We start from the raw sequence: 27920 nt of genomic DNA, 5'->3' as shown, positions 1-27920 counted from the left end.
TTACATTCACCTAATTAAGAGGCAATGTAAATGTTTGTGCTCTACAAATATCACTCAAGTACAAAGTTATGTCTTAAAATAGAGCTTTTGTTGTATGCAGCTTGGAGGACATTACAAAAAAGTCACCACCAGAGGGGATTCCCCTACCGTACAGTAGGATTTAGTGGACCTACATGTCAAACCATGTGCTCATAAAAAATGGACTTCGCTCAGGCACCTAAAAAGCACAGAAGCGGACATCTCCAATTGAAGGGAATAATTGGGTGTCACAGAAAGCAATAAAAAACAGCTACTGTAACTGATAATAATGGAAATGGAAGCAAAGTGGGCAATGATCAAGGAATGACCTCGCATCAACTCATTAGAGAAAAAAAAAGGTTGCTGTGGAGGCACTAAATACTTTCCCAAGTCAGTCTGGGGGGAAAAGAAAACAGGCTCGGAACAGCAGTATCCAGTCTGGACCCTGGACCCTGCTAGATAGGGAAAGTCCAGACTGGACCCCGTTAAACAGAAAAGGAGTGAGGCCAAAACATTAGAAAACTCAACCTCTCCTGGCGAGTTCTCGCTGCAGGACAGGAGAAAAGAAAAAGAAAAGAAAACGATGCAAAAACATGGCCTTCATGCTCTCTCCACACTCCCCCTGCGAGACGGTCCCTGGAAGGTCCTCCCCTTGCGGGGGTCTGCTCGCCCCTCTGGGGAGCAGCTCAGTGTGTCTTCAAGGGCCCCACTGCTGCTTCGTAATCAGCCAGGGCAGCTGTGGTTGCTAAGGAAAGGCGCCACCCTTAGTCCATGCCCCCGTGTTATTCCACACAATGAATGATAGTCGGGTAACATGTTACTAGAGAATAAGGGAAACGTGAATAAGATGTACAGTTGTTTAACTATTCAATTTATAATTCAGAATACTTTATTCATCCCCAGGGGAAAAATGTAAGAGTCAATTAATGTTTCAGTAAAACTGAGGACACTGGACTGTAAATTAATAAAATATCTGGACATTTGCTATGATGCCCTTTGCTATTTTCTTTCTCAACTCTCAACTTCCTTGCTGTTTTTGATTTAGAATAAAACTTGTTTGGGAAATAAAAAACAGATCCAACTTCAGCCCTTTGTACTAAACTCAGTGAAGATGTGAAGCAAAGCTCGTGAAGTATGGTATTTCTAATGTCAGATGGAGCAGTCCATCCCCTGAGTCTGCTGTCTCACAGATTTCAAGCACTGGCGGTTTTTGAAGAGATTCTGGGCATACCTGACTTCTTCTGGTTTCAATCAATGTTCTTTGAAACAGAAAATAATACAAAGTGCTTCTTCTGCCTATCTCTACATTGTACATGCACGAGATAGAAATAATCAGCTTCAGGTCAATCAAACTGCAAAAACTTTACAATTAAACAAACGTGTTGACATTTGCCTACTGTACATTTCTGCACTATTTCTAGTACATTTAAAGGTGCAGAGGAGAGAGGGTGAGCAATTGTTGTTCCAATTTTAAAGGGAAAGGGATTCTGAACACGATATCATAAAACATCAAACATTCTGAACAAGGGAAAGCGGTTGTTAGGGTTAGAGTGGTCTATGTTTTTGAACCTCAATTTTTAATAATAAAGACATACACAAATGTCCATAGCAGGGAGAGGACACATTCTGAGACTTCTGTGCTTGTTAAAGAACCAGAAACAACTCTGTCTCTCCTACAGTATACTGTACATAAAAAAACTGTGCAAACAAATTCTAGATAAAAATATAGCAACAATAAAAGCAGTCGTACATTGCTGCTCTTGTTCTTAATACATTTCCCTGCGGCGAGGGGAGACAAGGGCTAGCCTCTGGTAGTGTGGAAAAGCAGCGTCTGGCAAGGGGCATCATTGCCTTGTGCTTCATGAACTTCTTGAACATTTCCTAGCCGTTACAAACCGAGCTTCAGAACGTGGTGTGATGGTGCAGGGTGTGAATACGGATTGGGACACGGAGTTCCCCGTGTTCACATGTGACACAGTGCTCGTCAGGTCCTTCAATGCCGCTTCAAACAGCCCAACGATTACTAAAGGTAATTGTTTACAACTAAAGCACTTCACGCGTAAGGGGTTATTATTACTAACAGAAAGCCACTTATTCCTGGAGGAGGCACAGGGCCCGAGGAGGGCCTGCAGCCAGTCCGTCACAGGGCACTCACACCCAGGCACAGAGAGACCGGCATCTCTGGGAGGCGGGAGTGAAAGAGAACACCGTGCTGCAGATCCGCACCTGCGGCACTGGATGCAACTGCCTCGACTACCTATCTATAAAAGGGCCGGTGGCTGTAGCGGGTGAGCATACGGCACCAAGGCACAGAGGTGAGGCGAGCTGATCCACAGACGAGAGCTCCACATGAAAAGGACAGAAAAGGAAAAATAACAGGCACCTCCAGTTTCTTTTGAAGTTACTTGTAATGCAAATGATGGATTTTACTTCATAATGTAAAAGCTCTTAATTGACGGATCCATCTGCTTGTTTGTTTGGCGTACATGTGATACTGTACATCCAGGGCATGCAGGAGCTCCTGGAATAGCTGTCATATTCAGAGCCCCGAACGCTGTAATATGACAAAAATCAATCTATGCTGCCCTTTCGTCAATGTGGCACATTAGAAAAAGCTGGTAAATACTCACCAATTCAGATATTTTTTAAAGCAATGTTTACCGTTACTAAACTGCTTTATTTTAGTTGATGCCGTAGTGTTTCGAGACCAACTTTGAAGGAAGGAAAGTTCTACAATAAACTCCTGCTACTTCCCCTTGGAAGAAGCAAAATCTGTCTGTTTTCCGTCACCTCTGCTCTCCTCTAACTTGACCCATGGAATATAGGCCATTTTTCAGTCGCAAAAACCCAACACCAGACAGCAAAAGAAGTTGAAAGACAACTTCTACTTTTAGTCTCCAGGAAAAGAGGAGCCACAGAGTGGGGATCACTGTGTGCTGTCGACACTCAGCACTCAGCAACGCGCTCTAATGTGTTGCAGATTATCAGTTAATAGAAAAAAAAAACTGCTGCAAAAGACTCTTGATGCCTCCTCCAGGCCTCAGGCTGTACAGGGACACAAAGTCCCTGCACACACAGGCGCACAGCTGAGTCACGGTGGCTTTTCATTACATTTCATTGCTTTTCCACAGTCCCAGTTAACCCGCGGTTATTGGCTTTTGTATCGCCAAGTGTTCCACTCATTTGCTGCAGTGTTCTGACAGTGAAAACCTTCCTGATGATATCCAGCCTGTTAAAAAATGTGGGTCCGGGGCTCTGGCCTTGGGTGCATCCACACACAGCACAAACTGGAGAACCGTCTGCCCTCCGCATTGCAGGAAAGGGATGGGCGCTCTTCCGAATGCCACTTCATTTTCTTAAAAAAATCTCATCTCGTCAGACAGGCATCCTGTTAGGCCCAGCACTTTGCAGCCTGATGTGCAAATTAAGTGTGTTTTTGAAGAAATCCTTGGGTTTTGTTTTGATGTACTGTACATTTAATTATCACATCCTAAATTAAGTTTCATCACAAAGACTCAACAGACCTACTGTACATAGCTCTGCACGCACATTATTAGTACGATCATCGTTATTGCTATAGAGATAAAATGTGATATGACATCTCACAGTTGTGATTTTCTGCATACCATATGTTTGCATGTAGTATCAGAGATCATATTCCACTCTTGGCTACCTGTTGCAGGTAGATTAAGGCAGTGCTATAAATCTACTGTAAAGGTCTTGCATTTTAGCTGTAACTTTATTGCAGCTCCATAATTGATTTTATTCTTTCTTAGTCTAGCTAATTGTTGTGTTAACATTAAGTACTCCATAGGTCATATGCATTGATATGATATTCATTAAACTCCTGGTAAAACTCCTAGTTCCCAGTTTCATAGTCCTCAATAACATTATCCACCATTTATTAAATGTCAGAACATGCACGGTTCAGCACATTATTTTCATATCTCTAAATATTCCAACTACCCTTCCCTGCATGTTTTAAGATTAACACTTGAATTATTTTTCTTCCACAAGATACATCTGCAGTCCTGTCAACTAAATTCAAATGAGATCAAAATACTTTCAGTGAAACCCAGAATTAAAAATTAAGTCTTAGTTCTGACATGTTTTTCCTACATATTTACAGTAGTTTGTTACATTTTGAGAGCATAACATTTATTTTCTCAAGGCACCTACTGTATGCTATCCTTTCAAAAAGTCAAACTGCACAATAATGTACTTAGCGGCAGAAGAATGATCTTCTCCTACTACTCTGCTTTGTACACTAAAGATTTCAGTTTGTTGCCATTGTGCTTAAACATGCCTAGAAAATTAAAACAACATGAAGCAAAAAAGATGCATTTGAAAGGGAAACTTTCACAACGCTGCACACAGCAAGATGTTTTATGTAGTATGCTCTATAATTCACCACTAATGCTATTTTTTAAAGGTTGTTACTTCACTTTAAAAATTAAACAACTGAAGCACTGTATGTATTGCATCAAATAATCAGTTTTCGAAATCATTCATAACACTGGAAAAGTCAAATTTTGTGGCTGGTTACTAAAATATCTGAGATTAAACCAGAGCGCACTGGCATCTGTCGCGGTCAGCTGAAAAAACAAATGGAACGATCCAGGTGGGGAAAACAAATGCCAAGCCCACCTGGCTGCTCTTTCCACAGCACACACACGCTGTAATTGGGTTTCTTGTTCACGCTGGGACGCGGGAGTGGCGGGCCAGTGATAATGTCGGTGACCGTGCAGATTAGGAAACGGCTTGTGCTGGCCCACAGCATGTGGGCCGCATGAGTGCTTGGCGTGCCGCTGGCCCAGTGCAATTATCTCCAGCATCTTCCGTCAGGGGGGCTTAGTTCACGTTCACACCCCTTCCCACTGACCGTCCCGTCCAGCCTGCGCCGAGAGAACAAGGCCACACACGGCCCCTCACCCCCACATGGTCTCGGGAACTTCTGATGCCACATACGGGGGCAGGTTCTTCAGCAGCTGATGGGGGAGAGGGAGACTTTATGGCGATATTAAAGGAAAGACGGTGTTCAAATCATCCCAGTGTTTTTTATTTGCGGAGAACATGTTAGGAAGCATACGCAGAGGAGGCACATGTGGTGGAGTAAGCATGGGGAAGGAATACAGAAACCAGGTCACCTGAGGGCCCTTGCCTGCACCCTGCAAATGATAAGCTACAGCATGATTCATTTCCAGGCTTTCAGCTGGAAGACAGGATTAGAGAGGCGCCCATTTTTCAAGCGTCTTGTCATGTCATTTTTTTCCCCCTGCTCCTGGAGGGGGGTCTGTACGTTTATGAATTACCCAGCCAGCAGAATGTGTATCCTTGTCAGGTTCAGGCTCAGTGAAATATTTTCTACACCCGGATTTTTGTCGCAAGGCTAATTTCCTTTCATTTAGGATTGTATGACTGGCTGCGTTGTCCTCTGCAATTTTAATAACTCCAGAAGACTGTGTAAGATTCGAGACATGACACTATAAAATGCACAACATTATTGAACGTAATGATGCATTTACATATGGAAAATCTAAATAAATTGTGGCATATAAATAATTTGAGCACAGAGCTTCAGGTATGACATATTACCTTGTCATTAACTCTGAGCGTAAAAGACAATCTCTCATAGCTCCTTGCAATATGAAAATGCTTCTTATCATTTCATTAAGTTTGTTAAATATTTTTCTAATCATTTTATGATCCAACATCATTTTAAAAAAGATTAATCCAAAAAACCTGCTTATTGCAAACTGACACTGGAGCACTGAAGTCTGCTTTTATGTCTGTGAGTTTGGAGTTTGTCTGTCATCTGTCTCAGAGAATCACAACATTTTGTCAAAAGCTGAGGAGAGCAGTTTCTCACATCTTTCCCTGACCCATCTTTTCAGAAGTGAACGAATACGGCACTTAAATCATTCTATTACAATATGTTACAAAGTAGCTTGTGGATAGATTTACCCCTTTAATACACAGGATTAAGAATCCTCAGATGGTTACTTTGACTTGAGTATGGTATCTGTTGTTTGGTTTTACTCAAGTAGAGATCTGAAATCGCTAAATATTTTGCGAGTCATATTATGAGTTACCTGTCAAATGAATACATACAAACTACCTGGTGAAACATTTAATGTTGGTTCTCATACACAGATATCCATACTTACATAATGGGAGAAAGTTAATTTCCGAGTAAGTCTTTCCTATTTCTCTGAGTCCTTATCAGCCCAACACTGTTAGAATGTGAACAAACACTCTGAAGGCTACAATCCTTCATTCTTTCATTTCCAGTAGTGCTGTTTTTTTTCCACTGGTGTTTGGGTAACATCATCTTTTATGTATAAGGCCCTTTGTATTTTGAAGCGAAGATGGACTCAGTCTGAAAAACTAGCACTTTGAGCACATTTTTCAAACTTTTGTAAATTTTCAGTTAGATGAAAGCCTTAAAAAATACAAATGCAAAACAGTCAGTTTAGTAGTCTCTTCAAAAAACATCCTTTATATTGTGCACTGGGAATAATCCTTTAAAGTCTCCCACTGCAGATTAATATTACTCTGAGGCATTTGGGATAATTTTAACAATTAATTTGCACGCAAACTCACAGACAGAACCTACTTTTTAGAATATGAGCTCCTGGAAGGTTTAGACAGCAATGTTGTCCCTTGAAACCCAATGTGAATTCATTCCTATTCAGAAAATCTTTCCAAAAATAGCACACATGTATATGCTAGATACTGCTACTGTATATACAGTACGTAATTGCAACACTGTACTTTAGCTTGAGTGTTGCATGCAAATCCTTCAAATTGATTACGTAAATAAAGTTTGAAATGTTAATTTTGTAAATTTACTTTAAATATCACTCCAGGACTGTAGTGAGAAGCCACTTGAAAACCAAAGCTGAAGCTGTTATGTGAGAACCTAGTGGATCCAGGTGGGGCTGCACACTGGTGGTGGTGGAGGGGAGTCCCCATGGCCTGGAAAGGATTTTGAGTGGAGTGTCCAGAAAAGCGCTATAGAAGTGTAAGCAATTATTATTAAATATTAAGTGAGAATGGCCTTCACAAAGTCCTCATCCACACCCGGGTGAGACTACGTGTGGCTATTGGGAGCCAGACCCCTCTGCCAGCCCGAGTTTACCCGATGCGCTAATGCAGATCAATTTCACCACCACCCCTTCTGCTGCTGCTGACCCACTTCCACAGAGATTAGAAACGAGCTTCTTTTAAACGCAGGCGGGGTCTCACTGCGGGTCCCCCGAAATCCACGGCCCAGGGGGTCCCCACCCTGGTCCTCCATGGGCCGGCTTCCCTTTTGGCCAGAAGCGGGTTCTGGTGGTTGTTGATTACGGGAGATTATGCTCACGTGATGACCGGACGGCCGTTCGGCACGGGGGATATCTATTGGTTTAAAGCAGCAGCACCTGAAGAGCTGGGAGAGGCTGTTACATCTGTCTAACCCAAGGCGGTTCAGCTCACTAGGAACAGAGACCTGGTCTTTATCTTCTATCTCAATCATATACAGTAAATATGTCTCCCTTTTCCATACTAAAAACCCCCCAGGCACACCGATCCTCAAGGGCCAAGATGGGACACCCCTGTGAAAGGGAGGGAGTTTCAGAAGGGCGTGGAAAAGGGAGAGAAGGAATGGGTGATGGAAATGATGCCCGTTATATGAACGGCGCTTTGCTGTGACCATGCAAAGGAGCTAGAACAAGCTGTAGCTGTACAGCCATGACCACGGACAGCAGCATGCCTCTGCAGCACCGGACTCATTCAGTATGTTTGCAGAGGGAGGCTTTATCAAGCGCAGCTGTATGGAGAGTCAGTCAAAGGAATGCCCAAAAATGAAAACAGTGTTTACAATGCATATCAATAAGGAATATCAGGAGTGAATAGAGAAACTGTTGACATTTATTTAAAATGGGATTTCTGCACTGTAGAACGCTGCTGCAGATTTAGTTAACATTTCGGAAAGGTTATCTCTAAAAAATATCTTCATAATTTGAAATCCAGTGTTTGTGGGGTGTCTTAGAAATACTAAGAGAGTTACAGCAACAGGGAAAGTCATTTCTGTGGACTCCAAGGCTTTTGAGTTTTCAAAGTCACTGTCTTTTTAAAAAGTAATTGACTTTCATATAGGGCGAGTTGTAAAAACTGCATTTGCCAGCCAATGTGATTGAAAACACAATATTTTGAATGAGGGAAAAACCGTGTGTGATTTTAAACATTAAAAAGTCAGGAGATGCAAGTAATTCCATTTGGGAACAACTCTGTGACACACAGATTAAATTGAATATTTAGCTTACATTACAAAAATTCAATACTGTACTTTTGTATCGCATTTGTATATCAATGATGATAAAATTGCTTTTGTGCTCTGGGTAATTGTAAATCTAAGAAAAGTATCAGTAAATATATACTTTTAAACTACACAGGAAATTTGTTTTTAATATACTGACCTATGCAAAGTAAAAAAAAAAGACATTTCCATTTTAATAAAACTAATAAAGCTCTAACACAGAACTATAAATACAATATGGTTATATGGCAAATATAATTTCCAGTAATAAAACGACGGTTGAAATTACAGTGTAACACCATATAATGAAATAAAGCACAATCCATACAACAAAAACAGAACAAGGATCATTCACACTTTCATTAATCTTCTGGTGGCTGACTTCTCCTACGTCAGCTGTAAGGAAGCTCTATATTTGTGGATACACAGAATCTAACGTCTTCTTGTATCATCTGAGTAATTCTAGATTACACTGCAATCTCTGATTGCTGACCGACACTGTGGATTGCCTGTACAGATGCTGCAATGGCCACCCATTACTTTCATTACAAATGAACCTGAAGTCACAGTCATAGTTCAATTGGGGATCTGGGGCTTGTTACAGCTTTCTAGCTACTTACAGTACCAGCTAAAAGAGCCAGTCCTTTGAGATCATGATTTTTGAACAATAAAATAGTCACTCAATGGCACAAACAAGGTCCTTTTAACCTGCATTCCATTCCATTAAAGAGTTTATAGCCTCATATGATTTCATCAGGACAGTTTCAAGATGGCGCTGCTCCACGGCAACATCTAGCGTGTAGCTCTCGCGTTTATGTTGTTTATTTTCATGTTATGTCTCAATTTTGTGTAAAGATGCGACTATCATCTATGACCCACAAACAGTCTTGGACCTGAAATTAAAGCTTGTTGTTACTGAAATGGGGCTCTAAATATACAGTAGGGATCAGTTTCCTGCATATCAATTGACTTCCAATCCAGTGGACAAAATACAAATGCATTTTGGATACAGACTGAGGATGTTGAGTCCCTGTCATTAAGTACTGTATGACATAAATACATACTTTTATACATAAAATAAATGGGACGGTGAATGTTTTCTCACTAAAATGGTGTTTCAGCCACAGATACTGTATGTAGTGTTACTTTGTGTGAAAAGTGTTAGAACTTTCTCTGCACAGAATGTGGTCTATGACAAACTACCAACATATTTGTTTCTTGTGAAATGATTTATGAGTATCAAAGACCATTTTAATGAATTAATTTTGGAGGCATAATAAATATCTATTTTAAATACATCTAATAATATAATCTCCGTGGTAGAACAAGAACATTATTTTAGCTGTACAAGAATTAACATTAAAGAAACAAGAGGAATGAAGAATGGCAACTTCAAATTAAACACCATATTGCATCCATATGGCTTCATTGTTAAGGATGATGATTTCCTCTGCTTTTTCCCCCAGAATTCTTCTGAATGCATTAATCAATGCTGTCTTGATTTATCTGCTCCTGTTTTTATGCACCCCTTTCAGAGATACGTAATGTGCAGCTTTAAGAAGAGAATGAAACAGCAGAAAACTTAGTTCCTCAACAGTAACCCTAGTACTGCACTGTCTGCGATACAGATTTGACTCTAACCTGCTTTGCTGAGAGAACGATGGCCTGGCCATAAAGATACTGCAAACCTGTCAAACTCTTCCAAACCTGATGGGATAAGACATTAGAAACCCCCCCACAGACACACGAGATGGAATGAGCCGTCAGAACCCCCCTCAAACTGTAATGAACCAGATTAGAAAAGTTTGAGTTCTTTGAGAAACTATCAAATAGATGTTAAAACAAATTTATTGAGTTTGTTAAAGATGATCACATGTTAAAGGTGGGTCATAAATATTCTCTCTAGGTTTCAAGCAGGCTAAAACTTTTGGCTAATGGTAACTAGAGAAATCCTGTTTTCGGAGTAGCTGTGCTGTACATATCATTTTTTAAATAAAATTATTGAAGAGAAATGTTTTGCTAAAAACAACATTGTTTAATTTTCACTCCACAACTGAGTAACAAAGATCATATCAACTGATTGCTCTGCTATTAAAGCAGAAGAAAAACAGACTTCATCAGGTCTATGAAAATCTTCACCAAAAGTCTTCCAGCATGATTATATTATGAATGTAATCACAGTTTATGTTTTTTTTATAGCTCACTGGTCTCCATATGGACAACATAATACTGGGAAAACCCACAAGGGTACTAAAAACTTGTCAATTCCAAAGGTTTTCCCTTGCTGTGCTGTGTATACAGTATATATTTACAGTATCCTGTATGCACTGTATACAGAATATTGATATATGTACTGTATGTATACAATATCTTGGACGGCTTGATTAACTGTTCCACTGTTTTATTAATAGCGAGAGAGGATGTTAGTCACGTGTGATATAATTATTTTCGCAGAGACAATGAAATAAAAGCTTTATTTTATGAAAGCAATCTGAAGAGCGTGAAGGGAGAAAAGAAAGAGGAACACGCTTGATAAATAGACTCGCGGCGTTCGTGAAATCAGATAAACGCATCGCATTGCTGCCGCCGAATGAAGGGTTTAATCAAAGCTGATTGCACGCCGCCTTACATGCACGGCGGAGCTGCTGCCCCGACCTCGCGCTGATACGGCCCTAATTCCCGAGCCTCGAACCGCCCCCCCGCTGGGCTCCGGCAGTCATTATCCACCCCGGCCTCGCCCCGCTCCCGCTGACCCCCATTAGCCATTAGCCATAACAGGAGGCGAGAGGAGCGTCATTACCTGCCGCCCTTCCTTCGCTCAGAGCGCCTCAGCTGCTGCAGCTCTTGCGATGTTCCGGGGGCGGGGTTGGTGCATTTAAATCGTTGCACGCACAGGTAAATGGGTTTCTCTTCTCCTCAAAGGTGAGAGGAGGGAAGGGGGGGTGTTTTGACTCTGGCCATAGACTCTAACTCCACAATAGCCGGTTCCGAGAGGCAGAATAATGATCTTGTTTTATAAAACTGAAAGATTTTACCTACCGTGCAGTGGAATCCAGTTAAAGGCCTCCTAATTCCAATATCCCCTGCACTTGTTTTTGCTTTGCTGCAGATCCTTTTTTTTCATTCCCCATGAATGACAAGGACAGAATGAGTTTTAACAATGCTCGCTGTAGTTTTCCAGTAGCAGAGCTCACTGTGCACAAGCGACTACTGCTGGCTTGGTACCTCAGGCCTGCAGAATGACTGTGTATCACTGTGCCAGTACTGTCCAATTCAATGTGCTTGTGAAGTAAAAGTGTGCCAATCACGATTGTACCTGGCCATGACACAAAGGAGTGTAAAATGTACCAAACTAAATGAATGCATCAATTTATTCACGATACCAGTAAGAAAACCTGAGAGTTTTGAGCACAGGTAGAAAAAGAAAGAAGCAGACCTGGTCTTTATCTTCTATCTAAATCATATACAGTAAATATTTCTCCCTTTTCCACTATGATGAAGCTAAATTATCAAGGCAACAATGGGAAGAAACAAGCACACTTGTTTGCAGTGGATTACAATGCCATTCACTGAAGTTATTCAATTCCACTGCCTCCATTCTAGTGCAATTTCTGTAAAAACTCAATTTGAGCAATACATTATGATCAACTTGATTACTACTTGATAGATTAAAAGCAGATTTTACAGCTATTTTAAAGGTCTGACCATTCTTGTAGTCTGTACATTCACACATGCAGTTGTTGTAAAAACATCCTAGTAATCTATTCTGAACATAAGAGCTGTTTCAAAGTAATATTGTTAAAAAATCTAATTTCTGCACACTCTTCTGACACTGGTTTTCCACTACAGGTAGATAACTGGGCTTCTTGTTCGTACTAAATGGTGCCTGTGTAAAACATGTCCAATATGTACTTGTACACCAGTTGAATAAATAGCCTGACAGATCCTGTGCTGTTTGCACCTCGGTTTTATTTGTTCATTGTGTTTTGAGCCTATTATCTACAGTATAGCCTCATGGGTTTCCACTTTATCATTACTTTCATAGTGACTCCAATATACATCTGTAAATGAGGTGGATAGGTGCTGAATTTTAAAGTTAGTTGTATGCTTTTAAAGACATTGGCACTGGCACTGCTGGGTTGAAATAATGTTGTTTGATAATACATTTAAGAGAATCCATTGGGTTTTACCTCAGCAAATTGCAGAGAAAAAGGTTCTAGGAAAATGCACTGCGTTCATAAAGCAGCCACATGTTACATTTCGAGCTACAGCTGATAAGGAAACCTCGGATACAGATACGTTCCTGCTGGATAATAAATGCTGGCTTGAACAGAAGCCAGAAGACATGGAAGTCCTTGAGAACCAGCTCTTGTGGCACATTCCTACCTGCATTCCTGCTGCTGCCCGCTACAGTGGAAAGATACCCCCTTTTCACCAGTCGATACCCAAAAGAGCACAGTCACCCAGGGGTAAGGAACAAAATATTTCTCCCCTTCCCACAAAAAGGAAAAGAGAACTTCTTCTTTTCCCCCTTCCCCCATTCATGCTGATATGTTTCCATTTTTTTTACCATATATTTGGTCTTTTAGTTAGACATTCAAACAATTTAGACAACAACTCTCAGCATTGCTGAAACCTTCTCTCTCTGATAACCGTGTGAATCTCACTTTTCTGTTAATCTTCTCAGATTAATATTGCAATTGCTCCTTTGAAAACCATGTACAAATATTCAACCATTCTTTGTTTTTTTTCTGTTTTTTTTTTCTTTAAAGCCCACTACTTGTTCAATTCCCCTCTAACTTCAGACATGTACAGTACGTGAGAACCAAAAAAAACCCCTCAAACTCGGGCAACATGATAAGAGCTCATTACTATTCATACCCATAAATCACTGGGACAATCTGATAACATGTAGTGGGCAAGTGCCAATACAGGAAATGATGAAACTCTGAGCCGCTCCACTCATAACCAGTTTATTATCGCTGTCTCACTTTATTTGCAGCCAGTATACTGTGTCTATTCGTAAAGACAAGAATTTCCTTTCCTCAGACTCTGTTTCTGTTTCAATCATTCAAACCAAGAGCTTTTGTTCAACGACTGGATTTTATGCTTTAAAACACTGTGATGAATTTCTACACCTGTGTGCGTACACAATCAACACCAGAATATGCCTTTCCCGACTCTCGCTGATTTAAAAAGAAAAGACAGAACAACGACTTCAGCATTTCAAATCTGCATTGTGGAACAACTCGCCTTTCCTTCTCATGGGACCGTGGCAGTCTTTGACTATGTGTAGCAGCTAGCGACGGTGTAGGAGGTACAGACCATTGCTCAAAGTTGGGCATTTAAGTGCACTCAGGCCTTCATGGCAAAATAGTCGTGCATACTGTAAGTGCAGCCAGTCAGTATCCTAAAGAAACACGAGAGAAATAAAAGCCACATGAAAATCAAAAAATAATCCTCATTGCTACATGAAGAATGATGCTTGAAAAATGCCTTTTAGAACTTCTCTAGGATTTTTTTCCAGCGAATTACAACAGCTTTGAAAATTACAGGATGTTGCTGGCACAACCTCTTAATATGAAAGAGTGTGTCTCTCCAATGAGCAGTACCACTTTACTCAAATCCTGCTCCTGTGATTGATTTGTAGCCTGAAGGAAAAAGTGCTCTAACAAGAAAGCACCACATGTGACTTAAATGTGAGCTGCACTAACTTTATATGCTAAGGATTTGACAAGATTCAACCCAGCTCCGCTTCTGATTCTCTGAAATCACATGGGACATGAATAATTAGTGTTATAGCTGGACACGGTATGAATGATTTATTTTATGATTTCTTTCATGACTCCGAATGTTCAATCATTTCATTTGTAGTCCAAGCATGTTCATTGATCTAGTTGAACTCTGTAAATGGAAAAAGTTAAAATAAAACCTGAAGATTATTCAGCATGCATGAGGTTTTTTCTCGATTAAAAAAATGTTTTTAAGTATTTTAAGAGGTGTCCTGTTTACATAAACATGTACTCCAGATGTAAGTGAAGTAACAGTAAAGACATTTTTCACTTCTTTCAAGATCAGATGTAATAGGCCCTGAAGTTCATCTGTGAACATACTGTATAGTCTGAAATTGAAGGTAGTTCATTAACTCAACTTTTATCCTAATGTAAAACGAATGTACTCTATTTGATTTTTAAAATCATATTTTATTAATAAATTAAAAGTAAAGAGAATTACCAGTAGCCCGAAAAGTTCCGGGAAGATCTATTTATTAACATAAGCTAGCATATTATATTACAACCAGTGTTCTTTTGTGTTTTATAAATCTGAAGATAAGGGTACTGTTATTAATCTTGTAACATTGAGCATTTCAGTCTATGGACATTGCTGTAATAATGTAATTAAATTCTTTCTCCCATTTCTTTTTACTCAGGCTTCGGGGAAACCCATGAATTCGAACAACGTGAGTGTATGAAACCCAGACTATAAAATAGCTCTCACAATGAGAGCCACCACAGACTTCCCACAGCTCTTGTGTTTGACATTGTTTAACATTAGTTTAATGTCACCAAAGCAGTCATTATTTGAACTGTTAGTGTATCAGAAGTGTTCCACTGCTCAGGGTGTATTTTAATGACTCAGCACCTGCAGGACCTCGTGGTGAGCCCCGACTGTGCGGCTACATCAGAGCGAGGACATCTTTGCATTTAAACAAGACACAGTACCGCATGTGCCACCTGCAGCAGCCTGGCCGTACCACCTGAAGATGAACAGTATCTGCATTAGCAGTCTCCAGTCTGCTGGTACTATATAAACCCCCTCCAAGTAATCTCATCATTAGCCCTTCCGGGTTTGATGAAGGAATTACCCCTATCTGCCGTACAATCGCTGAGGAATTCATTTCGTTTCAAGTGATATCCTTCAGGCTCGTACCCTGGCTTCTTCCAAGACAGGTTTGAAGAGATTTTGGGATCAGTGAACTCCCAGGAGCTCAGTGAGCGAGATGGCCCACATGGCCTCTTCTTAGGTTCTTGTGATCACACAATGGGGCCTTTTTTGTTTGCTCATTCAGCCTTTCCGCTGGAACCGCTCAGCAAAGACAGATTTCTAAAACTAAAACCAGCCGCTTTTAAGTTTCGTTCTAGGATTTTTCATCCGATGAGTGAAAATCTTTAACCTGTTCCTGAAGAAAATGTTGGGAGGTAGCGACGTTGTTGAAGGAAACACCCTGTCTCCTTACAAAAAAAACAACTTCATGAGATCCAACAATTCCAGTAATTGTAGTAGCTATTAACGACCACATGGTACAGAAGGTTGCCTCCTCACATTTAAACCCTTTCTTAGGGTCTTATGTGGAGTTTGAACAGGACTTGCACAGGCCAGCAAAAGCCACCTTACTGCACAAAACGGTCAACAGAAAATCACTGACAGAAAATCATACAAAAAACACAAACGGGAGCTCACACATTAACAAAAAAAAGAGGTGGAGGGATTAGGAAATGAAGGCTCCTTACTGAAATCAAAGTAGACAGGTTGTTCATCTTTCTTTCTGTTAAAACACCAGTCCACTTATGCAAGAAATGAACTGTCATGAGTTAAATACCCTCATCATTAGCAAGCACTAAGTAATAATTTTCAAATAATATAAATCATTCAAGAAGCGTGGGTTTATTAGCATGTATAGTACCACAGCCTCTCTGCAGTACTTTGAAATCTATTTTCTAAAGAACTGCAATTAAATTGTTGAGTTAAATTACCTCATACAATACAGGAATTGTTGCTGCAACTTGGTGGTTTCAGACTGGTTGTGTATTAAATATCTAATGCCAAAAACTGTTCATTGTTCTACAGTATTTTATATATTGTGATGTCAATAAATCCTTTTTTTTTTCTGACATTAATGAAGTTACAAGTATTTCATCATCGATATACAATGGATTTCTTGGAGCAGTCATTGCAAAGATATAATATCATGTTTTTGTGAGACAATTTCAACAGTTTCACGTTGAGTGAGGACTGAAAAAGATCTGACTAAGAAACCAAAACATCAACTAGAAAATGACAAAAAAACAAACAAAACAAAGGACAGACACTCAGCTCCCTCAAAACCTCCAAAGACACTACATGGGTACTCTCCTAATTTTCCAACTATAACATAGTTTTTGATTTATCACAGCAGTTTGAATATTCTCAAAAGACGGTGCGAGGCAGTGAGCGCTGTCACCCCCAAACTCTTGGGTCCCAAGGTCTGCTCTGGGGGTGAGCTCCTTTAGTATTTACTTTGCTTGTCTCCTCTCATGTGTTTGGCTGGGTTTTCTCTAAGAGCTCGGGCTCCTTCACACCTCCAAAGACATGCCGGCTCAGTTCACATACCGTACATGTGTTCTACACTTTCCCCTCTTCCATTACCCTGGATCCTGTCTGGTGTTTCCAGGATAAGATCCAGTTTGTCACATTCCTCACTGGCACTAGAGCTGTTCTGACAACAGACAGATGCAGAATTCTTTCACTACTGTAGGTATCGGACATCTTAAATAGGTAAACCGTTCAAATTTTCATATCCTTTTGGAAATGTACAAAAGGCTTGAGCTGACTGTGCTAGGACACATTAATGGGCTTCCAGATTGCACTAATGAAGTTCCCCTGCACTTTTTATGAGTTATGAATAATTACTGCTCTGCTGAGGAAGTCAATAAGAAAGCAATGTTGAAAACATTAGCTGAGCAAGTCAGAGCAGATAAATCCCATTATTACTCATCGTGCTAATAGCTTTGTCAATAGGGAAGTTTAAATGATTAAAAACTGTAATTTCAGTGACAAATGAATGTCCTCCAGCAAAGGATATGTGGATTACAAAAGTTGTGCTTTAGTGAAATAAACAAATAAACATTAGAACGAGCACCCTTTGAGGATAGGAGATGAGTGCGGAGTATATGGGTATGAATATTAATCGTTTCTTGGTCCAATCACAACCTTGCTGGTGGCATTGTGATTGTCCGCGTCAAAGAAACAAATTAAAATACAAATGTCATATCTAGTTTTCTAGTTTTTATAGGACCTCTCCTAAAAGGAGCCTCACCTTAGCCTCTTGTTTTTAAAACATTATAATTTGGATGTTTTTGAGTCATCACGGCAGTTTGATCCCATGTTCTTTTTCTACTTGAGATGGCACAAAGAGAGAGGACACTAGTATTTCCTAATAATCTGTATCAGAATGATGTTGCATAAAGTTCTGTGTATTATATTCCAGGTAGTCTTAGCTTTCACTAAAAGCAGGAAATACAAAAAGCAGTACAAATACACTGCAATGATGACAGATGCTCCAGGGACAGTGGAATGGTACTGTATGTCCCACTCCTCTCCTATAAAACACCCATGTTTCCCTCAAGAAACAACAGGAGGAGATCCTCAGATCAAACTACGAAACGGCCCTGAGTGGCCGAACAGCTCCGCTCACCTGTAAATTGCCTTCTGGGCATTCTTTAAAAAAAAGTATAAGGATTCCATTTTGACCCCTAAAAATCTTTGGCTTTTTAAAATTGTTGCAATAATATCCATCCTTGTAATAAAGAAACACTGCTGAAATCACGGTGCTGTTGCAACCCCAATGCCGTGTGAAAGGATCACACAACACCGTTTCTTCGCATCTCCTAATTAAAAAGGAAATAAAGTGCACAAAGGGATAAATTTGTATTTTATTGTTTTATAAAATTGCCTTTTCATTATATAATTTTTTCAAATGGGTTAGTGTTGTGCTGATAAGCTTTTTCTTTTGTAACATGGAATAATAAGATTGTCAACAACCCTAAGAACAAACAAAGCATAAAAATACCAGCACCAGTTACTGAGCTGTATCTGCAGAAAGTCCTTGTCAGCTCTCACGTCGTTAATGATGTCTTCCATCATTTTCACCTGACTTCTCTGTACCTGGAGCTCTGCTTTTAGCGTTCAGCTGAAACAATGACTCTTTGTGAAACCATTACAAATAAATGGCCTGCAATGTCATTTTTACAAGTGGCTGTAAAGGATTATGCATACTGTTATGTATTGTTTATGGAGCAGTTAGGATGGTGTGTTTTAGTCTTATTCAAATGAAGCATTACAAGATATTCTCCCCCCCCCAAAAAAAAAACTAAAACACATTTCAAACACTACTGTGACTCACTGAAACCGTTAGGAAAAGCAAGATGAGGATACAGGACACACAGCTTTTCTCATTTCCCTTTTGTACCAACCTTTTGTTACCCTGGAAAATGTGCAAAAGTCAACAGAAATCAAATCAGATTTCTGTCCGATTCTGATTTTTTTCTTTTTTTAGAATTGTATGAGTTTTAGCGTATGCACAGGTCAAAGAAGATAGATTTTATCTGCTCCTGAACCACATTTCCTATGAGGACAGTACACCTGTGCTCACCCAGGTATCCTCTGGCAATTTGCAAGTCAAATTTTCTCTCTCACAACGTGAGTATTTACCATCCTTTTAATACTCATTATTAAGTGTTAATCAAATTAAATGTTCAGTCTCAATCTCCGATTCATTTATTATTAATTTGCAAAGACTAAGGAATGTTAGTCAATCTTAAAATCTTTCAGCAAAGGTTTTAGTAATAAAGAGAAAAGCAAAGGAAGGGAAACTTTCCTCCATTCTAAATTTGAATCAAAAGCAAACAAAGGCAATTTTAAAATGTTAGGAAGTTTGCACAGTGGCACTAATTGATTTGTGTTCTGCTCTCTTGAACTAACAAGCTCTTAGAAGAAAAAAAAAACAGCAGATAAGAAACTAGACCAATCCCAGAGCTGATAGGAAGGCTGAGCGTGAACCGACTATGAAAAGAGCACAAAGCCAAGGAGACAAGAGTCCCAAAGAAAGAATTTTGAATTCTGAAAAGGTAGATAAATTAAATCCTAAACTGCTAGTTCATACCAAGAGAATGGACTAGGCCAGCACATGCTCGAAGCGATGTGAGGCAGAGAACTAGGGTTTGGAGTTAATGTATATGCCATTAAAGTAAAAAAGAAAACTATTCCATTTATAATATATACTGAGTGGCATGAAAAACACAACAAACAAGTACTGGAATGAATAGCCTTCATTGCTTGTATGCTGTTTGTGTTTAAAGCATCTCAATACTTATTGCATACAGTATATACTGTATATATATATGTATACACAATAACTGAATCCTTCAAGAACTGATGCAATATATACATTGAGCAATCAGAACTATATACGTCAGATCGGACAACATAGTAACCTCTGACATTAGACCAACAGTAGGCTCACTGTCCAAGAACTCACATTGTCTTAAGAATGCCGCCAGAGCCCATGAGTGGCCATGTATAATCACGGCACTCCATAGCAATCTACAACAGATATTTATGTCCATTTTGTATTGTGTGAGAATGACACCAATTTAGTCGCTGATTCAGGCAAGAACATTCTGCAGTACAGATCTCTAACTGCCAATTACAATGTCACTGATTCCTACCACATGTTCTTCTCCAGTATACGGGCTTGGATAAATGGACTACCGCGTGCCTACAGAAATCACAACGCTGAGGAGTAGTAGATATTCAGAACAGGGCGCGGCGGGGCAGTGGCGATCCTGTGGGGATCTGTGCAGGACAGGACACGGCCCGGGGGTCTTACCGGGGGTCTTGAGCAGCCGGGACATGCGGCAGGAGTAGGACACCTGCTGCTCGCAGTGCTCGGCGCTGCCGGTGACGGCCGAGATCTGCTCCATGGCGGCGCTGTAGTTGAGCTGCAGGACTCTCCTCCTGTCCTGGCTGGAGCCGCTGACGGGGGTCTGGGGCTGCAGGTCGTGGCTCACCGTGGTCCACACCTTGTCCTCTGGGGAGAAACATGCACACACACGCAGGGTTGGCAGGGCACATACTGTACAGTCCCATCATACTTCAGGCAAATAATAACAATAAGCTGTATTTTACATATATATATGTATACACAATACATATAAAGGTGGCTTCTCAGAGCGCTTTACAGAATTAAAAACAACAACAAAAAATACACAATATATACACAATGAGAGGAGACAGAAGATGGGGGTATGGTAGGAGCAAAGTTAAATAGAGGCTCTTCTAAGGAAGAAGGTTTTGAGTCTGGATTTGAAGGAGTTTAGAGAAGGTGACTCTCTGATATCCTTGGGGAGAGAGTTCCAGAGGTTTTGGGCATCGCAGGAGAAAGCCCTGTCACCCATAGAGTGTAGACGGGCTTGGGGGACAGACAGGAGACCAGAATTAGAAGAGCAAAGTTTTTGAATTGGGGAGTATGGCGATGGTAGATCAAAAGGGTACTGAGGTGCCAAGCCATGCAGAGCCTTATTGGTGAGCAGGAGGATTTTGAAGTTGACTTGAAACCTGACAGGAAGCCAGTGTAAGGACTCAAGGACAGGAGTAATGTGATCTCTTACACTAGACCTGGTCAGGATTCCGGCTAATTCTTTTCTGACTGGGGCTCACTTGTGCAGAGAACAGTGGAGAATGTCTTTTTTTGTCCTTTTTAGATATGCTGGCAATTGTTTTTGGAAAGGGAGAAAAACAAGTGTTGATTTGTAGGTCACCTACAAGTGATGGGGATATCTGTATCTTCCAGCACTGGGTTTAGGGGATAAAATCACATTCTTACACTCCTACAAAGCAAAATGGACTAAAGATACATAAACCCACCTTAGCTGTGCTACTGCAATGCATTTTAGTCTTCAGCTTATCTACTGTAAAGTGTCTTATTAAATGAGTCATTTCTTTATATAATAAATTTTAGCTCTTGTGCATGTATCAGAATTATGCAAATTATTCCTGAGCCACTATTATGATGTTTCATTGGGAATTTCTGAGAATTTTTCCCCCTAGGAAACTATGACATCGTTTCACATGGTAAAATTTCTCATTCTTTTCATGGTTTTTCTTCACAAGTTCACTAATTAAAACTTGATGACCTTTAAAATGGTACTTCTCAAGGCTTTAATGCCTATTTCTCAGGACTGTCTCAGTTTACAACAGCTTGCAGTTGGAGTATTCCTCCAAAGAGGACAAAACTAAACTGGTGCTTCTATCTGCATGGCAATTTATTTTTAATGATGCTTTTGCATGAGACTTCTCTGTTTTTATCTGCTTTACGGCTTTGAGCTCCTTGTCCAAGTTGTCATTTTAAATGGGAATCTGTTCTCAACTGAATAAATGGGGTAGAGACTAGACTAAGCTATTGATTGAGATGTCATTGAGGAGTACTGAATTTCTATTTACAGACCCATTCTTTTCTCTGTCACAGAAGAATAAAACAAATTCTGTTATCAAATGTTTCTAAAACAGGGCCCATTCATAAAACAGTCAGCTAAGGAAACTGATTTTTTTCAGAGAGCTGAGACCACCATCTAATAAGCCATAAATCTGAGAACACAAGTTTCTCCAATTAGCAGAATGCAGGTTTGAACGAGCTATTATCCTTTCTGAAACAACCCCTCACAGGCTGTGTCAAGTCAGAAAAGGGCACCAGGAAAACTGTAACAAGGAGGGCTCATAGCAGCACATCCACAGAAACAGAAACACAGACACGCTGTCTTTGTTAGCCTGGGGAAAGGGCAGTCTGACCTTGTGTATCTAATCCCTGGAATGGCAAAGAATTTCCTTGTTTAAAACAGTAGGAAGTCAAACAGCACAGTACCATGAGCCCCACAGGAGAAAAGCTGAGTAGCAAAGGTTACTAAAATAGAATTTATCCTGAGACCTTGTTTTAAGTAGTCTTAAATAGGGCAGCAATCATTTTAAGATCTGCTTTTATATCACTCAGGTGCTAAATCACTTTGTTTTGTTGGAGTGACCAGATGTCTAAGCTTCTTGTGTTGAAAACTTTATAACACATCCAAAGGTCTTCTTTGCAAATTCCTCCTTAAAAATGTAATTGTTTTCTTAAGTGGCTCCTTCTTCATAGTGTGAAATATGAAAGCTAAAATTTGCTTATATACAGTACTGTGCAAAAGAATAAACCTGATATTCTCCTTTTCAAGCCAAAATGATTTTCTAATGTTTATCATGAACACCAGTGCAGCCTTATCACAACCTATTTATATTGTCTAGACATCCTCCTAAAATTATTTTCAGAAAATAAAGCGAATTTGGCTTTTAGACCAAAATAAATTGAAAATTATCCTGTTGATTTTCTATTGTGGATGAGAATATTTGAAATGACATTCTACAACATCTAAGATAATGAAGAGCTTAAACACCATTACCAGCAATAAAGTATTCCAAAACAACATTTTCTTTTGGCAAAATGACTAATTCATTATCTGTCCCTTCCATTATGTCAGAGATTTCTTTTAAAACCTGAAGCAAATTACTGTTTTGTTAATGCCTAACAGAGCAATTTTCTGTAAAGCTCACTTGTAATACTGGAGTTGAGAGCAAGCGACTCTGTAGTGGGGATACAATATAAAAACAAGAAGATTCTGAAATTAAATTACTTATCTAGACGAAAATACTGATATGCAGCATGGCATGATACAAAACATCTGCAGCTTGAAACAAAATTAAATTCTGGAATTGCTAAATTCTCTAAGAAATGTTAAAATTCTTCTCGAGTCACTGGAATGAGCTGAGGATAATTTGCTGTACGTGCTACTCACCCTGTCTGATGGAAATCGAAAATTAGCCTGATACTCAGCATATGATGTCAGTCTTTGGGCTGTGGAAGCCTTTTAAGTATATGATTTGCATTCCTGGGCACTGTTCAAATTCCAGGGACTGATTAACCATGCCTTCGCATATGGTTTAACACGGCAAATAGTTCACTTGATACATTACATTTATCTAAATTGGATGCAGTACCTAATTTACCTCACCCCTAATCCAAAATGAACAGAGGTGTACATTTTTCTAGCTACTTAAGTTGCTCATCGAGTAAGACTTTAATATGAGAGAGCACCATTCGAGTGGGCTAGTGTTGTTTCTGTCGGGCACTAACGCACGATGTACAGTACTGTAAGACAGCAACAGGAAACTGTGCTTGATATTTTTTTTGCCAGGGCTGTGGCTGTGAATTTGGAAACGGGCGTGGCGCCGTGTGGCGGCGGGTCGGAGTGCCGAATGGACAGCGAACCACGGCCAAGCAGGTGTGCTGACTGCCTGAGATGCGCCCCCACCCCTCCTCTGGCAGCACCCACCTCTTCATAACTTCCACTCCCCGATCGCCTCCTGCATGACCGATCACTGGAGAGCTAAGTGCTGTCTGAGTACTGTAGAGCATGTGCCCTGTCAGCAGAATCATCCTGCCGGCCCCCAGACTGGGCGATACCAGTCTTCCCATCATTACCATTATTATTATTAGACTCCCCCCCCCGAAGCCACCACAGGTGCACTGCACGTTCGCCTGTGATACGACTTGTCTACTGTACATCCGAAGCATGGCTGCTTTGCTACTGTTTAGAATGTTACTACCCTGCGTGTTTCATGCAGATACTGTATGTTGCAAAAACAGGTCTCAACTCAGATACTGTAGGTTCTCCTTTATTCACAAAGATAACTGCATGGACTCTCATAAACCTGATTTTGCGTCCCTTTTCTGATATCATGGGTTCCCTACTTTGAGAGTTTTAATACAAGACACTTTTTTAACTCAAACGTAACACCAAGTTACTTTATGTGCCAGGATGTTTTTAATTGATATTATCACAATGTGACCCATAGATAATAAACCGTTACACAGACAATCGTGTAAGAAAGAGCAGGATTCTTTGTGTTTTTCATCTGGCGTCACCGGCTGGAGGCTCATGTCCCTGCACTGCTTGGAAAGAATGTGCTCCTCCGACCCACCCAACAGGCAGAGCCATTCACAGCTTGATCGGACGCAGGCTCGCCAGCGCCTCGCTGCAGAGAGAGCAGTGACCGCAGGAGCACGGGTGTCGGGGAGTCAGAAGTCAGTGCTGAGTCGAGAGAGCGCCGGGCAGCTGTTTTCCCAGCTGTGCACCTTCTCTTGGGGAATCCTGCTCCTGTTTGATCAGGGACATCAGCCGGGGTCCAGCTTGTGATGTCTGAGCCATAGAACATGCTGCCCTTTCTGTGTTGATGCCTGCCTCTTCTCGCCAACAAAACAGGCGATCGCAGAGATCACTTGTCTTCTGGGCCTGACAGCCCGAAAGCTGAGTATTAAATCAAACAGACGTAACCAGGAGGAATGTATCCACCCCTGCATCCTTCCATTTTCTAATCGCTTCAACCAGTTCAGAGTCATGAGGGAGCCCGGAGCTTATCCCAGCAAGTAACGGGCGCAAGGTTGGATACATCCTGGACGGGGCAACAGTCCACTGCAGGAGTCACACAGCGCAAGTCATTTGTAGCGACTACAGCAAAAATGTGAGTTACAGATCTTCTAGTATCTTAAATTCTCCTCAGAACACATAACTCTTCATTTCTGTGTGGAAAGGGAAAGACTGGAACAGCAGACTGAGGCGTCCAATTGTGCTGTAATGGTTCGGTATAATGGAGGGCATGCTTTGAAAAAACCCAGCTTTTACAGCTATAGGCAAGAGAGCATGTTTTAAAAACCAAATTAGCTTTTTGTGGTCTACCATCTGTCCAACTCTAGGAGGGACACTAATGATGCAAATATTGAACTTTGTCATTTGGTGTTCTTTCTGTCTTGCTTTGCTGGTGCATGCGTGTATCATGCTTTATGGTCTGGCAGCGGATGTGCAATTCAATCCCAGGCTCCGGGAGATCTGCTGGAGCTTCCAGCCAGACTGAGACGCTCATTTATGGATGTCTGCTTCCTCCAAATTTTAACGGGACCAATGAATTTGCTGGATGTTTAAAGTAACACTGTGCTTCGTAGTGTACATTTCAGTAGGAGAAATATTTTGACTATCGCTTCAAAAAAGTCTGTACAGCAGAAAATAAGAGTAAAGAGAATTAGATTCTCTGCTAGAGGTGTTTTTTCTACTTCTGTCAAAAGACACATTTTCTTTAGATTTTTGTTCCTGTCCCCCCAGCTGTCACAGGACTCACAGGAAATGCTTCTTTTGTGAGAAAGTTCATATTGCCCAGGAGCTCAGCAACTACTGTAGTTCTGTGTTTGAGGGCTCTGAAAAGCATTACATACACATATTCAACGTAGTGTTTGTCAGGATGTGAGATGGTTGAGGCGGATCTCACCCTGACATGCCACAGCCTCTGATGACAGAACAAGTGTTATTTTCAGAGGCCCATCTCTTACCTGTCATGTTACAGTACACCTTAAAAGGCCCAAGCGGTCCACTCCCATCTGGGTCGATCCAGTACGAATCTGAAGTCTTACCGAGGTGCTTGTAGGCTTCGCAGGACTGTTCATAGATGGCTAGAAAAAACAGTACAAGGAGGCCGTTAGGAGCCACGTTTGTTCCATAACTGAAATGTCTGAACAGTGTCCTTCTCGGCACTTTCACTGTGAATCAGAATAATAATTTTTTTCTGTTTAATAAAAGTTTCAATGTATACTGCCAGTTTCCTCAATTTTAAAGCGTTGATTTCTGCATGGCCTGCCAGGAAGCTAAATATACAACAGACGACACTGCATCTCTGCTTGTGCTTTGCTAATGCCTGCTGCTGTGATTTGTTTCTATGCTGTGTGAGTGCCCATATGCTGTGAGGACGGCAAGGAAAATCAGGCCACACATGCTCAAGGCTTTTAGACACAAGTGGGCTGTGAATTCTGCTATGAAAGCAACCACAGGATGAAAGACAAGATGATCAGTAAGGTATTATGCTGTACATGATGTACTGACAATAATTTGAACAATCTTTTATATAGGTGCTCTTCAAGTCATTTGAGGGCTCTCTTTTTGTTTGTTTTTTTATGAAACAATTGGTTCTTAGAATTTTTCACAGAAATGATTTTCAGTTCTACATTTTTACCAGCTTTGGATGATTTTTAACTCCTTCAAAATTCTCACGTCTCAACCATTAACAGGTAACATTCTTGTGAGTGCCAACCGTTAGCAGACCATGGCAAATGACAAATTAACAAAGATAAATGAGAGAAGTAAAACATCTATCTTTTCCTATCAAATCAGAACACTTATCCGATCAGAACTACCACAGTTAATCTTCCTTAACTATGGGCCACAGTGGCAGAGAGGATACTTGTAGGATGGCTGTCATTGTGAAGGAGGTATCCTTACAGGTGTGGCAGGTAGCTCCAGTGTATCCAGTTCCATCGCAGCTACACCTGAAGCTGTCCCATGTCTGTGAACACCTGCCTCCATGTTCACAGTGATTGGGCATGCACCTGTGCAGACAGAAAGAGAGGCTGAAAAGCACCATCTGAGCACACACACTCTCCACAGTTGACTCCAGAGGGCACTCTGTTCTGTGACTTTATCTGAAAGGAAAGTCAGGCTTCCTCTCAAAACCAACCAACGGCCTATTCGTTTAGACACGATAATATTTGAAGTCTATGTGAGCTTCTGTATCATCATGTAGGAAAGTAAAATAAAATGATGTTTTGGCTGTGGAGCTTTCTTTGGGAGTGTGAGCCAAAGTTAATTTTGCTTTTCAGCGTGTAATTAACTTGTTGCTTTGCAGCTCACACACGGGCTAATTTACATTAATGATTTAGAGATATCCCCAAATATGATTTCTTGAAAAGCAGTTTTCTGAGTGATAATTCGGCTTGCCATAATTTATGAGCATCTCCTATTTAGAAAACTGTATGCAAATGCCCTGCACCAGACTCCTAAATCAAGATTTAATTATGCCTGTGACCACCCTGAACATATCCAATGACTTGTATTCACATAACTGATCAATTCACACCCTGGGCTGGGAAGCCATAGTCCAGACAAACGGTTTCACTCTGCAGTAATGGCTTTGATCTCTAATGGTGAGAGACTTTGATCCACCCAGCACCCGAACCTGGATCAGTTTGCCCATTCTCAGAAAACTGTGTCCTGGTGAAGGGCTATTCTGAAAGCACAGCAAGCAAATCGGCTCTGCACAAGGGTGGGACACCAGTTCACAAAGGGGTCGCAGAGCGGGGGACAATTTGGAACTGCAAATGAGAGCTGATGTGCACACGCTTGGGAGTGGGAGGAAACCAGCTCACCTGGCAAAACCAGAACATGCATGCTCAGATGTCATGAGGTTGTACCAGGACCCAGGAGAAGAAGAAATAGTCAGCATGCCAATGTGCTTCTGGGGTCAAATTCAGCTTCTTTTTCTACTGCATCACCTCATAAATAAAGTACTCACACGTTCTCCTGGGAAATGACTGTTATAGTGCTTGGACCATTTTAGAAGTGTTGATAAAAGCAATATTCTTTTTTCACAACTATGTGCTTGTGCACTGTGCCATTTCATTAAGAAGCTCACTGAGTATTTTGTATTCCGAGAAGAGAATGATCTCAGCAACGCTGAACTGTGTTTTTAGATTGCAATTATCTTGATATAAGATTAGTAAAGCCCATTTTTACAGGAAATTAAGATGTGTGCATGTGTGCATTTTGCACAAAACTCGGTAAGCAATGAACCTTGAGGGGGGTTGAATTAGAAATGTATTTCTGGCCTTGGATGTCAGAAAAAAAGGAAACTGATTGGAGCTTCAAATATCAATATC

General features: G+C 40.6%; 1 protein-coding gene across 2 annotated transcripts in view; it reads right to left on the bottom strand.

The window, feature by feature from the left end:
- The window catches only part of cntnap2a (contactin associated protein 2a), a 460034-nt gene that overhangs the window by 133478 nt on the left and 298636 nt on the right, over window positions 1-27920 (bottom strand). For both annotated transcript variants that reach the window (XM_015354892.2, XM_015354893.2), the window contains exons 12-14: window positions 26488-26594; window positions 25545-25664; window positions 19968-20168 (exon numbers count right to left, since the gene is read on the bottom strand). In XM_015354892.2, coding sequence (XP_015210378.1) covers window positions 19968-20168; window positions 25545-25664; window positions 26488-26594 — 428 coding nt within the window. The remainder of the gene's footprint in view (window positions 1-19967; window positions 20169-25544; window positions 25665-26487; window positions 26595-27920) is intronic.

Source organism: Lepisosteus oculatus, chromosome 6 (assembly GCF_040954835.1).
Source record: "Lepisosteus oculatus isolate fLepOcu1 chromosome 6, fLepOcu1.hap2, whole genome shotgun sequence".
Taxonomy (NCBI): Eukaryota; Metazoa; Chordata; class Actinopteri; order Semionotiformes; family Lepisosteidae; genus Lepisosteus; species Lepisosteus oculatus.
The sequence above is the reverse complement of the archived record's forward strand: the minus strand, read 5'-3'. Positions and strand labels throughout refer to the sequence as shown.